At 35.4% G+C, this 13821-nt stretch overlaps 1 protein-coding gene and 1 long non-coding RNA gene across 2 annotated transcripts; one reads left to right on the forward strand and one right to left on the reverse strand.

The window, feature by feature from the left end:
* Positions 1–555: 555 nt before the first annotated feature.
* LOC113704176 (bax inhibitor 1) lies at positions 556–3918 on the reverse strand. Its single transcript, XM_027225894.2, has 6 exons — positions 3684–3918; positions 2312–2455; positions 2092–2183; positions 1292–1478; positions 1039–1194; positions 556–877 (listed from the first exon to the last, which is right to left on the reverse strand). Exons 1-6 carry the CDS (start codon positions 3798–3800, stop codon positions 827–829), a joined length of 747 nt encoding a protein of 248 aa, XP_027081695.1. The 5' UTR covers positions 3801–3918; the 3' UTR covers positions 556–826.
* Positions 3919–5636: 1718 nt separating this feature from the next.
* LOC140013837 (uncharacterized) lies at positions 5637–9864 on the forward strand. The gene is made up of 3 exons (XR_011820652.1): positions 5637–5816; positions 6967–7157; positions 9549–9864. It is a non-coding gene; the product is annotated as an uncharacterized lncRNA (long non-coding RNA).
* The last annotated feature ends 3957 nt before the right edge of the window (positions 9865–13821 follow it).

Below are 13821 nucleotides of genomic sequence, written 5' to 3' on the forward strand. Positions count from 1 at the left end.
AAAACTTTGAGCATTGAATGAGCAGACAAGCGATCTCTAATGTAAAGTGTTAAACAGAAAATAATCTAACAAAGATGCCGGCTCGCACACGCAGCATTGGCAACATACTAATTTACCACCGTTGAAGGTTAAGCCGTAAAGCGACCATACAAAGATCCAAATAAAGGGTGATCTTAGAATTCTTTCCAACCGCCCCCCCCACCGGGGGGGGGGGGGGGGCCAGAAGATTAGGCAAAAGCAGACACCTGCGCGTAGAATGTAGGAGCTGCCATCGCATCATATGATGCCCTGCGAATCTCCATCCAAGAATATAGTTTGAATGTAACAAAATAAACATCCCCGCGGTCGCATCATTCAAGAATCAAAGGCCAGTGTCCACAAGATTTTGGACCTGATATATGCCATACTTCGGCCTCACCTCAATTCTGCATTTTAAGTTAAAGGGGCCCCAGTATCATCAGATGTAATGACGCACAAATTGTTTTCACGAAAATCATGGCACATTACAAACAATATACTCTTACCAATCAAGCTGATGCAAAAGATCGGACGAAATGGAAGGAATTCACTGGTTAAAAGTTTTTACTCAATTCTTTAGGTAAGCAATAAACACTGTCCAACAACTGGCACTTGACACTAAACATCCCAATATTTACCACAACAGCGAGCACTTGCGCAAGCCTACCAGGCTAGGACTATTCAACATCAGTTGACCCACACAGGAAACAACTCTCAAAACAGGGAAAAAAAAAAAGAAAAGAAAAAGAAAGAGATCATCTGATTGACTGTTAAACAATGTCCTTCCTCTTGAGCCATTTTGGAGTAGTTAGTGTCTCCTTTTCCTCTTCTTCTCTTCCTTCTCTGATGCGTTTTTCAACTACAAAATAAACATAAATAGTCCAATCATCAAAGCAGAGCCAAGTAGAAGATGAACAAAATAAACAAAGTAATAAAAATTAATCAGCCACATCTCAACAAAATAAACAAACAGTAAAATTAATCAGTCAACAAATATACAGGGAGAGAGAGAGAGATTACCATTATTATAAGAACCCGCACAAAGACAGCAACAAAGTCTACAAAAAGGGTAAGAGAGTGCTTCACATAGTCCAGATCACCGTAGTGCGCCTTCTCAATGATATCCTGGGTGTCCACTACTATATAGCCCACAAACACTAGTAGCCCAAAATATAGCTGCAAACAAAGATCAGAAATAATTATGAGGTCAATCATCCAGAACAGGATGAAACACCAAACAGGTGGAACACTAGATCAGACACCAAACCAGTACCTCAAACTTGAAAAGTGCCAAAGACCCTCCAAAGATGGAGGATGCAAAGTGCAGCCAGAAAAGAATGGAAACACCAGAAGAAAGAAGGCCTGCAAGATACAGATATTCCCTGCGCCTTGCCAACATAGCAGCTGCTGAGAAACAACCAAAGGCAATAGCACAACCAATAACTGCACTTACCAAGATGCTGCAACATCCAAGAACATTGTCAGAAGTAGTTCCTCAAAACAGCTAACTTGCTAGGAGGAAAAGAAATGGCCATACAGTGTTCCTTCCAAAGTATTAACAACACACCAAGCTTTGCTAAATAAGCCAGCAACTCACATGAATCACACATCCAAACAAAATAAAGTCTAAAACACATCCATAACACTTGCCTCCCAGACTGAACACAGATTGTCACTTGGGACACAGAAAAAGAATAAAGGATCTAAAAATGATACAACATTTCACCTTAAAAATAAAATTCGTAAGCAATGAAAAAGGGCCTCAAGCAGGTTCACATAAGATGTCCTTTCCTAACAGGGTCCAGAATAACTGCCTAACAGACAATTGATTTAATTGGTATATTAGCCACAAATAATTTTTTTTTCGGTTGCCGAAGTACCACCCCCAGTGGAATCTCTCATCAACAAGATTTGATCTCATAAGTAGACTTGGTTAGGCTATAAACCAGAACCAAATCTTACTCCCATACAAAGCAAAGGGGACATCGACCCTGACCTGCTAAATTCATCACTACAAAATTGCACAAAAGCAAAATGCATACATGCAAAAACACATCAATAGAGAACACATACCTAGGGTCAAAGCTAATAGCCAACTCAATCAGAGGACCAATGGAAGCCCCTTCAAAAGCTGCAGCTGCCATCAACAGTGAAAGCCTTTTATGCTGCTCTCATAAAAAAGGCAAACAGGCAAAAAATCAACAAATTGGTAATCAAGATTAAAAAAAAAAAAAAGAAAACCAATATCAACCAGATATCAGCAGGACAATAAGACTGAGAGTAAAGATTATACCTCCTCAAAGGGAGGGGTGGAAAGTAACCACATCATGGATCCCATGCATCCAACAGTGGTCAGGAAGCCTCCAATGTTCCAGAGTATGTGAAGATAAGCACCAACAGCTGATGCTACCAGTGCACAACATAGTGTGAGATAAACCTGAAACAAGCAGCAAATTTAATTTACAAAATGCTTATTTTCATTAATAGATATAGACGAAACAAGCTGGATCACCTGTTTTCATGCATTACAACAATGATCCAATAAACAAAAAAAAAATTCTGATAGAAAGTGTGAGAGGTGATGGAAGTTAATCAAACAAATGTAAAAAAGAAATCAATGTCCCTTAAACAAACACAATGAAACCTCAAGCACGCTTAACTAGTAAATAGACATAAAATGATACTTATTACACAATCAATTATGTTAACATTAAGCACTTAGTAATATAAAATGGTGCAAATCACACTATCAATAATCAATAATGTTTATAAAAGAACGTTTTAGTACTGCACAACACTCTAGGTCTAGCAAAATTGGCAAGGCCTCCCTCTTTACCCTTAACCCCCCTTCTTACAATCCCGGTGGAAAAAAAGGGGAAAATCACATAATCTTGATTCCTTGGTGATCTTAATATACTGGTAAAAGTCCATGGTTGGCATCAACGAAGCCTTCTCTTACATTAGAAAAGACTTTGAATCACGATAATGACAAAAGCAACTACAACTATAGGAATGAAAACTATAGCCAAGTATTGATATTTCTATCCTAATCTATAGCTTTGGTGTTACCAATTACAGAGAGAACATCTTGAAACAATAAAAAAAATAACAAAATGATTAAGAACGTCTTAAAAAAAAAAAAAAAAGTAAAAAGTTAGGGGAAAAAAATGAAAACGAATATACTATATAACAAAAATAGAAAGCAAAAAACATTTAATAGAAAACATGATCAAGTCATACAATAAAACAATAAATTCCACACCTTACCACGAAGCTCAAAATCGTCCACAATTCAACTACCTAAAGATCTCTACATAGATTTTTCTCCAATAAATTATAATCTCTTCCAAACAAAAAAAAAAAAAAGAATAAACAAAATACACAATAATGGCAAAACAACAAAGTCCACAAATCAAAACCACAACTTTCAACCTCTTCTTCAATTCATTAATCTGAACAATCTTTCTATCCCTTCTCTCCCGCAAATTCAAAATTCTTCGCGCTCCTTCTCAGTTGAGTAAAAATTAACAGGCTATAAAACGGTTTCTAGCAAACAGTAAGAAAATCACAATAAGTCATAATCAATTTCAAGTTGTCAAACTAAATACAAGAAAATTAACGAGATAAAAATTTAACAAAAAAAAAAGAGGAGAAAATTACGAAACCTGCTTGAGATGATTTTGAACGACGGGAGAGATCTGCCGGAAGTTCTTCAGAGATTCGTAGCTCCAACCACTTCTCGACGCCGATTGCGAGTCAAAGAACGACGTAAACCCTTCCATTTCCTTCTTCTTCTTCTTCTTCACCTCCTCCAAGAATTTGCGACTTTTCTGAATTTCTCTTTCTCCTTTCTTCGCGAAATTGTTTTCTTATCCAACACGAATATGATGTGAAGGAAAGATATGGGGAGTGCTATTTATAGGGGGTACGAACGACGATTTGAAAATTCATTATAAGTGTCGGGTAGTTTTGTCGAAATTACCAGAGAATACTCTGGAAATCACCAGATATTTTTGAAGTCTAGGACGCTAGTTTTTCGTAGTGACTATTATGCCCCTGGTTTTAGAATTTAAAATTACATTTCTGTACGGGTGTTTTCGACCCGAATATGGATCTGTATTAGGGTCCGGTTTTGAACCGTACTTGTATTGTTCTTCTGGCGTTTTAAAAGGAATAGAAGAATAGGATGCTGAATGTCTGATGGCCGAAAACGAACGTCCACGACTTCTTCGAATGCCCTTTTAATGCTATAAAAGCGTGAGTTTTATTGAGAATGGTTGATCTTAGATCCTATTTTTTGATGTTTACAAAATAAATGGATGATATTAATATCTCTCCAAAATACACTTTCAATTATGATGCAAATCAGATTCAAAGATCAAACACAATTGAAAGAAATAAAGATTGCTGAAAGCTATCGTACGCTTGTGAAAACAGGATCGGACGTCCGATAATTATTGCGCAACTTCGGACACATGAAAAACTCCATCACCGGATGTCCGAAGGAAATAAGACATTCTCCCTAGCTCACTGATCTCGATCGGACGCAAACATCGGACGTCCGATAAGATCCTTCAAACTCGACGAAAGCTGTCGGACGCTCACAATTGGCACTACAAGAAATTTGGTCATTAGTGACAACATTTCTCAGTGACGAAAAAAAATTGTCACAGAATGAGGTCCTTTAACCACAATACAGAAAGTTGTCACAATTGAGTCAAGAGAGCCAACACATCAGTGACGACCTTGCATTGTCGTCACAATTCAATTCCCGTCAGGAGCCATGAAGAGAGCAGGAACTGCAACAGTGACAACTTTCTAAAAGTTGTCAGTATTAATAGCACTTTCTTTGAAAACTTTGCAGTTGTTGTCACTGATAACACTGTATAGCCGTTAGTGACAACCTAGTCTTGTCACTGTTTGATTTAAAATATTGATTGCTTTTTGCAACTATTACTCCTAATTTTTTGTAATCATTATGTGTTCTTTAATGCTTTTTAACTGTTATATACTTATGAGCCTCCTTATTAGTTTAATTGCCTTGTATATGTAATAATTTCATTAGAATAAAAATAATTAAAAAATAAAAAATTCATTAGTGTAAATAAACTTATGACTACTTAACTTAGAATGATTATTAGTTAATTTGATATGAATATAAATAAGAGTTTTCAAATTGAACTAGCTCTCGTAGTGGATAAATCCCAAACTCCATACTTAATTACATAATACACTTTATGTATTAGTTTAATTGTGCATTTTTTTTCTTATTTAAAGATAATGGATAAATAGTGAAGTTTTGTATTGAATGTTACTTGAATGTGCGCTATTTAAAATGTGGTTTGTTAATTGAATATGCTCTATTTAAAATTTCTACCAATTACAATTTTGACACAGTATGGTTAATAATTTTTGAGACAGTATGGTTAACAACAAATGGTTAATAATACATTAGTAAATTATTTTCAAAAAATTTAATATGTTAGTAAATTCAAATAAAAGTTAAAGTTACAAAATTGATTGAATTAACTAGTACCGAAATTTTGTGACGACAAAATAGTAAAAATGTTGGCGGGGACTCTTTTGTTGAAAATTGGGAGAAAGAAGCACTCTTTAACTCATAGTACTCTCCAGAGAGATACAAGCCACCGTTCCTTTTCCCAAACTCCCCACTCTGACTCTTCACTTTTCTATCTCACATCTCTCAAAGAAGAGAAAACACTCTCCATTTTCCATAAACTCTCGACCAAATATGGATTCCCCAAGCTGAAATCGATTCATTCTCCCCTAACTCTATGGTAAGTCCTCTCATATCTCTCCTTGTTTTTCTTATTTTTCCCCCAATTACGTTGCCCTAATTTTTTTTCTTTTAGATTGTTTGAGTTGTGGGTTCAATAATCTCATAGAAAGATTTAAGTTGTGGGTGCAATAATCTCCTTCTCCGTTGCATTAGTTCTTCCATGTATTAGAGCTTCCATCCTCAATTCTCCAGATTACTGAAAAGCCCATAGACACTAAGAACTTGAAAAAAAAATACAGGAATAGGATTAATTAGGACTATTTTTCATTCTTGGTAGGTATGTTTTTGGGGTATATTTAGCCCAAAACTACAACGTCCCCATTGTTCTAAAGCTCCGAACTACTAGTTTGATAATTATCAACCACATTGAAGAAAATTACCGTAAGCCCAAGAATCGACACATTGGTGAGTAGTTGGCCAGCATTTCTGGCGTTATGTTTAGTCCACCAGGTGTTTGATTTGAGTTTGTTTTTTGTTTAGGGGATACCTTTTGGGAGGATTTGTTTGATATAGAGAGAAAGGTGTTTTGCAGGTCTGGGGTTTATAAAATTTAGTGGAAGGATTACGAATTTAGTTATAGATGTTGGAAGAGGGAAATAAGAGAGTTTTAAAGAATAAGACACTTCAAATTTTGCAAGTAGAAATGCCCCCAAAGAAGGTCAAATGTTTTGTTCAAGTATTCTGCAATCTGTCCAGCATCTTGTATGGTCTATTTTGTCTCATTTAATCCTGTTACTGTCTTACTGTTGTATTTTTTGCTTGTTAAAAAGTCATCTTTGGAGCATAGATTACTTTTGATTAGCTAAAATGATCTCTGGAACATAGTCATCCCTGGTTGTTAAAAATCATTTACCACTAATTAGCTGAAACACAGATTACGCTTGACTATGCTTGATTGTAACGACTATGCTTGACTATCCTTAACTTTTGAGTTATAATGTTCTATTTAAATTCATAGTTTCAGGCCTTATTAGATCCATCTACATATGTACAATTTGATGTGAATTAGACTCCAAAACCTTAAATTGTTTGTCCTATGATTTGTATTTTTTTTTCTATGCTTGAAGTTGCTGACTTGGGTTCGGTGTCTCAGTAGGAGGTTGTCATTTAACTACTTATACTGATTATGTCTTTGTATACATGGCTAGAATATATGGGTTCATGCTGCATCAGCTAGTCAAAAAATTGCTGCAGCATCATCAAGGGATGGATTGGCATCTCCTACATCTGTTGAGATGCAAACATATGAGCCTCCCACTGCAGCAGGTTGTATCTAACCAGTCCGTTGGTGGAAATAATACACCTAATGAGAGCAAGGATCTTCATGACAATGGAAATGGTTTGTAAGATCTACTTGTAACTGCATTACAACTTAATATATCTCATGTCATGTTTCATTATTAATAATCTTCTAAATTGTGACAACTTGCTATATTGTGGTTAAAGGACGCCATTCTGGTTGTTGTCGTTGGTAGTGTAAAATATTGATCACACTTTTTGCTTCTTTCCCTCATTAGACAAACCTATCCAACAAACTTAGAAAACATTAAATTAGATGTGTTTTGCTACTAGTTTTTGGGGTTGGTTTAGTTTATCTAACAAGCTAATTGGGGCTTTTGTATGGGTACGCAGAACAGGAATAGATAGGATGTTATGTGCTTGATTTGACCCAGTTTTTTTCATCCTCAAATTGAATATGATTGAGTAGGCTGGGTATGTGTCATATGGAGGGGTTGTTCACGACTAGAAATCTGTTTCGGTTATTCTTTTCCAGACTTGGGATTTGATGTTGTATAGTTTAAGATGTATAATTTTAGGAATGGCTTAAATTAATTGGAGCTTTCTTTTGCATCTTTTGTAATGGTACATAATCTATCTTGTTTTTAATGAATTGTTGTTATTTGTTCCTGACATGGACTTTAGTGAAAATGTGTTTTATTTGATTGGGTTTTCATTGTTGGTATTTGGCAAATTTAAGTTTCCATACATAGTGCTCTGTCTTCGGTATAATATTGCATGTTCTTATTCTTGATGTTGGGATAAAGGACTGCATAAACATGGATAGGAGCTGGATGTCAATTAAGAATTACCTAGATCCTAAATATTTAGATGGAGTCAATGAACCTAAATATTTAGGAGGAGAGTTGAATGAAACTCAGGTCTGCGTCAAGCTGCAAAACCTGATGCATAGCAGCCTGCATCAGCCTGCAAACCTGATGTACAACAAACAATAAGTGTCCATCAACGTTTTCCAGCAACTTTATACCAAGAATTCCATCGGTTAAGCTAGAAAGTATTGTAACAGTGGTGCGGTTTACTACCCAAGTTCCAGCCATTAAAAGCAGATTTTTTGCCCACTCTAAATTTCACATGCAACTCCAGATAGTGAACATGCTAACATACTTCCTGAGTTCAGTTCATTTACACTTGATCAGGCAAGAAAATTGAAAGGAACTGCCTTTACACTACTTCGGTCCAAGCTGATAAGTTTCTAGGAAAGAAACTAGCTTTACTACCTAGCTTTACTTCGGTCCAACCTCAACTCTTCCATGCATCAGAATTCGTCTAGAATATATAAGTAGAAGGTGATGGTGTTTTAGCTATATTATCTGGTCTTTTCTACCCGACACTTCAAGCGTAGATCAGTTCACCCCTCAACCTTCTCCTCGGCTGGAAAAGAATGAGAATTTCTGGTGTCTTTTTGGCTGCAAATGGAGTTGGACTCTGGTTTCCTCTCTTGGTTGAAGTAGAAGCAGAAGCTTTGTTTTCTCTCTTTCTCAAATCTTTCCCTCAGGAAGACAATTTTCCTCCACTCCCTTAGCTCTCTCTCTTGTTTATCTCTCGGCCTTAGTGTTTAGGAAAGCTCAGATTACTTCTTTTTGGTGGGAAGTGGTAGACAGGAGGTTATAAGGCGCATTCCCTCGGTTCTACTGCCTAAACCGACCTTTATTCATTTCTTAATGCACCACTTCTACTAGCAGCTTTAGTAGCTGTTTCCATTGTTTTTTTTTTATCTTCACTCACCGCCCCAAATTCAGCTAACTTCCACACTTCACCGCTTAGCTTCTATTAGGTGTTTGTGTTCGGTTCAATAAAATGCATTCTTTTCTCTCGTGGTTTCTACATTCTGATAACTCAAAATGACCGCATGGTAGTTAGTCTAGGATTTTAAGGTTTGTTTGGTCTTTTAGTTGTAGTTTAATTGCTCTCCAAGGCCTAAAATTTTTATGATTTCATGTATGAATTCCTAACTTCATTTGTATTTTCATGGAAAATTTTTTACGTTAATCTAGTCGATTTTGACATATTTAGTTTTAAGAAATACTTATTCGACATGTTCTAGTTAAACTTCTAATGTATGTTACGTGCCTAGTAATATTTGCAATTAACACAATTTACGATATATACGTCATATATTTATTTAATTTGTAAAAATTTTTTCTAATATCACAGTAAATAAAAGAAAATATTTTAGGGTGTACACTTAATTTCTCGGGTTCTCACAACTTTTGCCAATACTATATTGTTTCAATAGCCGTTTGCAATGAACTTTACTTGAATTGAAGCTATGTACACAGCCAATTGATTAACAATGATTTATTATGTACTTAATTTGTTATGTTCATGTGAATCAACTACATTTTTGGGTAGATAAGCTAATCAAAGTTACTTTTACTTTGATGTTTTGCTCGTCTCCATATTTACAACTTATTTTTCTTCCTTAATGCAGAAAATGGCTGTTCATTCAAACTTTTGGAAGATCAATGAATATTATTGAAATTTCCAACACTAGAGTCCATGCCTTTGACTGACCGACATTGGAGATGAACATGTCTTTTGTTCATGCAGCTCACTTACAAGTTTTCTATTTCTTTATTTCAGTAGTCTTTTGTAAAATGACCTCAATTTGATGTAAAATTTGGGATGCTAGACCCCTTATAGAAACATTTATTTTGCGATGTAAAACTTATATGACATTTGGAGATAATTTGTGGTATATTGGCATGCAGCTTCTAATGCAATTACAACTTTTATTTGTTTTTTAATGGCATGCAAGATATATTATTTTTCATTTTTAGATATAATTGTAGCAGGAAAATCTTCAAAATTCATGGTGATAAAGTGTTGCCACTGAATCAGAATTCTCCATTGATAACAACCTGTTGTTATAGAATTAAAAAGTGTTTAGTGACAACAAAAGTTGTCAGTAATTGGTCTATACCAATGACAACTATGAATTAGTTTTAGTGACGACATTGCTTTGTACATCATTGACAAGATACTATGTCATCACTAAAAGTACAATAATTATTGACGAAACCAGTTGTCACAAAACAGTCCCATTCACTGACGACTTTTAGAATCGTCACTATGTACTTTTACCGGCGGGCCTTCAGTGACGACTCTGTGACAACTAGAAAGTTGTCAATAAAAGTTATCAGTGACGACTTTTTTTTTGTGACAAAAATGGCTTGTCACTGAAGACCAATTTTCTTGTAGTGCAAAGACAATACCGGACATTCAATAGAATTGAGATATTCTTTCTAACTCATTTTCTGCTTTCGGACGTAAGCACCGAACCTCCGATAGAATTGAAAATTTTTTTTTAAACTCACTGCCTACTGTCGGACGCAAGAAACCAGACTACCAGACATTCGATACCCCAACAGCTAATTGACTGTTCAGCTACTTTCTATTCGTTGGAAGCATTAATGAATCACTTTTTTGATCTTATATAAATAATGCATGATCAGAAATTTCAAACAACTTTCGCACACTGAAGATACAAAAGATCTAGAGTGATTTTAGTGAAAAAATACTTTAAAAAAAAAATTGTAGTCTTGGTGGTGTAAAGTTCATTGTAAGTTTTTATTTGTGAGTGAATACTTCAATAGTGTAACTCTGTGAGGGTTGTCTTGAGGAATAGTCAAACTTTCTAACTTGACCAAATGAAAATTGGGGCAAGGAGATCGATCGACTACAAGAATTTTGGTCATCAGTGATAACTACTTTTCGTCACAAATAATCAAAAAGTCGTCACTGATGATCATTATTGACAACATTTCAGTTGTCGCAAGGTCGTCACTGAATCTCCATCGGTAAAAGAATACAGTGACGACTTTAAAGTCGTCAGTAAATAGAACCTTTTTTATGACAATCTATGTTGTCAGTAAAAAATGAGAGTATACAGTGACGACTCTAAGGTCGTCACTGAATGAAAAATTTAATGACAACATATGTCATCAGTAAAAGCTATAAATCTAGTGACAACACCTTCTCTTGTCAGTGATGCATGAACGCACGAAAGTGAAGGCATAGGGGAATTAGTGACAACTTTGTTGTCAATAAACCCCTGATCAACTGTGGCAACAATCCCTTATCAATAGACAGTTTTGATTGAGTGACAATAACAATTGTCAATAAAGACATCCTGCCTAGAAAAATACTACTCATTTACAACACCTTACACATGACTTTCCTACTACAATAATATCTAAAAAATGAAAATATCAGCAATGTTTAATAAATAACAAATGTAGGCACCCGTTACAATAGAATATGCCAAAATAATATATTAAATATTCAAATGTCATAAATAAGTGCAACATCATAGTACAAATAGTTTCATAAGTTTGAGTAGAACAAATACTACTCATATAAGTCAAGGCTGCACTAAAAAACATATTCCAAGTCCCAAAACATATCCTGCGCTTCTAAAACATTTTCTAAACTTAAGACAGCACTATAACCACAGTTTTTGAGCAGCCGTACTGCTAATCTTCTTCGAAACCTCCAAAATGAGCAATGTATCTGCAATAAAGTAGTAAAGTTATTAGTAAGGTTATCAGGTGACAAAAGCAAAACAGTCTCTAATTGCTAAATAAAGAACAAAAGTTGAATATCATGAATATATGATAAATACATCAATGTAAGAGATAAATATGCAGTAGCATTCCATTTTTCATTTTCTTGGGATAGTGGCATTCCGTGATGTATGACACTTAAAGTTGATGGGACATATTCACTTTCCTAGCTCTTTAGCCTCAAAGCAATATCTTTGTTATCAATCAACTTCAGTCATGTAATATAACAAATATGCACAGATTCAAGGCTAAATAAGACTTGGCAAAATCCAAAAAAGTATTTTCCAAGTTTTGAGAGGAAGGAAGGGAGTTAGCTGATTTCATCCACTACAATCCTGAAACCAAGAAAACAAAGTCCTTAGTCAGAGAAATGCACCTGTCCTTCTAAATCCATCACCTCGTTCTTTAAATAAGTCAACTAAGTAATTTCTCAAATTCTTGTTAGGATTGAAAATGTGAAGGCTTGAAGTAGCAACCATAGAAATCTTTGAAATCAAGACTGACGCATTAGATACAGTCTTGTGGTTTGGTGAACATTTTTAACCACTCTCACTTCAAATAACCTTTGCCCCCTATATCGAAAGATTTGATTTGGTGCGAACTAATCTACCTTAAGTTCCTGGGATAGTTTTAACTTGTTTCTTTGATGCACATGATTAATCACCATCAGCATGATGGCTTTTATTTGGTAGCCGCTGAATGATGTATGGTCATCGATCCCATGTATGCAAACAATGTAGAGGGCTAGCTAGAGATGATAATCCTCGTAGTGAACCAAAATTCAAGATTGTTGTACCATGCAATGGCCATAGAGCTAGAGTTCATTATATTATGACTTTTAACAATTCACAAATGATGTGATCAGATATATATCCCATTTGAACCATTCATCCAAAAGACAAAAAGATTGTAACAAAAGAGATTAACCTCTTTACTCAACTCCCTCTCCCTAGGTACCCCTAATCAATCATTAAATTCGTTAAGAAATTTCTTTAAGGCCAGCTTACCAAAGGGCCCCATTCATACTATGATCTCTGCTCATGATCATCAATTCTACGACCCACATCTCACACCAACATACACGTGCACAAAGGACACACTAATAGGTACTTAGGAAAATGCCAAGTGGCTGATAATTGTAGGCACTCAACAAGTTCACAGAGAACTCAATATTAATTGGCCCCAGGAACAACTACGAACCTTGCAAAACTATAATGTTCTATAACTGCCAAGACCACAGACCAAACACACTCTGCCTTGTGCAGGACAGAGGAGATCCTATATTTATCATATTTATCTACTGCAAAACAGTCTCTATTCTTTAGCCCTTCTGTGATCCTGAAATTAATATCATGAAACAGAAACACTATTGAAGCTTTTTTTTTTTGTGTCATGTTATTGTTTCATGATAACAAAGCTATGATAAAGCCACAAATGTACTCCCAAGATCAAAACACCATTTGATTAGAACCTTGTGTTGACAGAAGTAATTCTTAAATGTCCCTCCTCAGACTTGATATTACAAGTTAATATTGTCACCTACCAATAACTAAATTGCAATAACTTATGTTAACTTTAAACCATAGCAGCCATTATATCTATTTAGACAAGTATATATAGTTGAAAATTGCTTACCAATCAGTTCGTTCAGATCTGCCTTCATCGTCTTACTTGTTGCCTTGCAGCTGTGCTTTCAAAGATTTAAGGAGATTTTGCATTTCATTTTGTTGGTTCTGCATTTCACTTTGCTGGTTCACAAGCTTCTCCATAAGTTGTTGTTGAGATTGGATTGTTATTTCCAACTCAGCTGAGCGCTTCTCCGCTTGTTCTGCTCTTTTCTTGAAATCATCTATCTCTGCAAGCTTTTGGGCAATTATTCCAGCTTTGGAGGGACCACGGCCATGTACGTATCCGGTTACACGTCCAGTTACTTCAATGGAAATGTCTTCTTCAGTCCTATTTGCACCACTGGATTCAGATTCCAACTTTTTCTCCTTCATCATGCTCTGTCACAAAGGTAAATTCTGAAGTTAGACTTTCATAAGAGTTGTACAACAATATTAGAGTACCAATTCCATTTTTCTTACTAAGTTCATAGCAGATGTTTCGTCAACCATTGCATTCTTCTTCTTGCTGTAA

Source organism: Coffea arabica, chromosome 8c (assembly GCF_036785885.1).
Source record: "Coffea arabica cultivar ET-39 chromosome 8c, Coffea Arabica ET-39 HiFi, whole genome shotgun sequence".
Taxonomy (NCBI): Eukaryota; Viridiplantae; Streptophyta; class Magnoliopsida; order Gentianales; family Rubiaceae; genus Coffea; species Coffea arabica.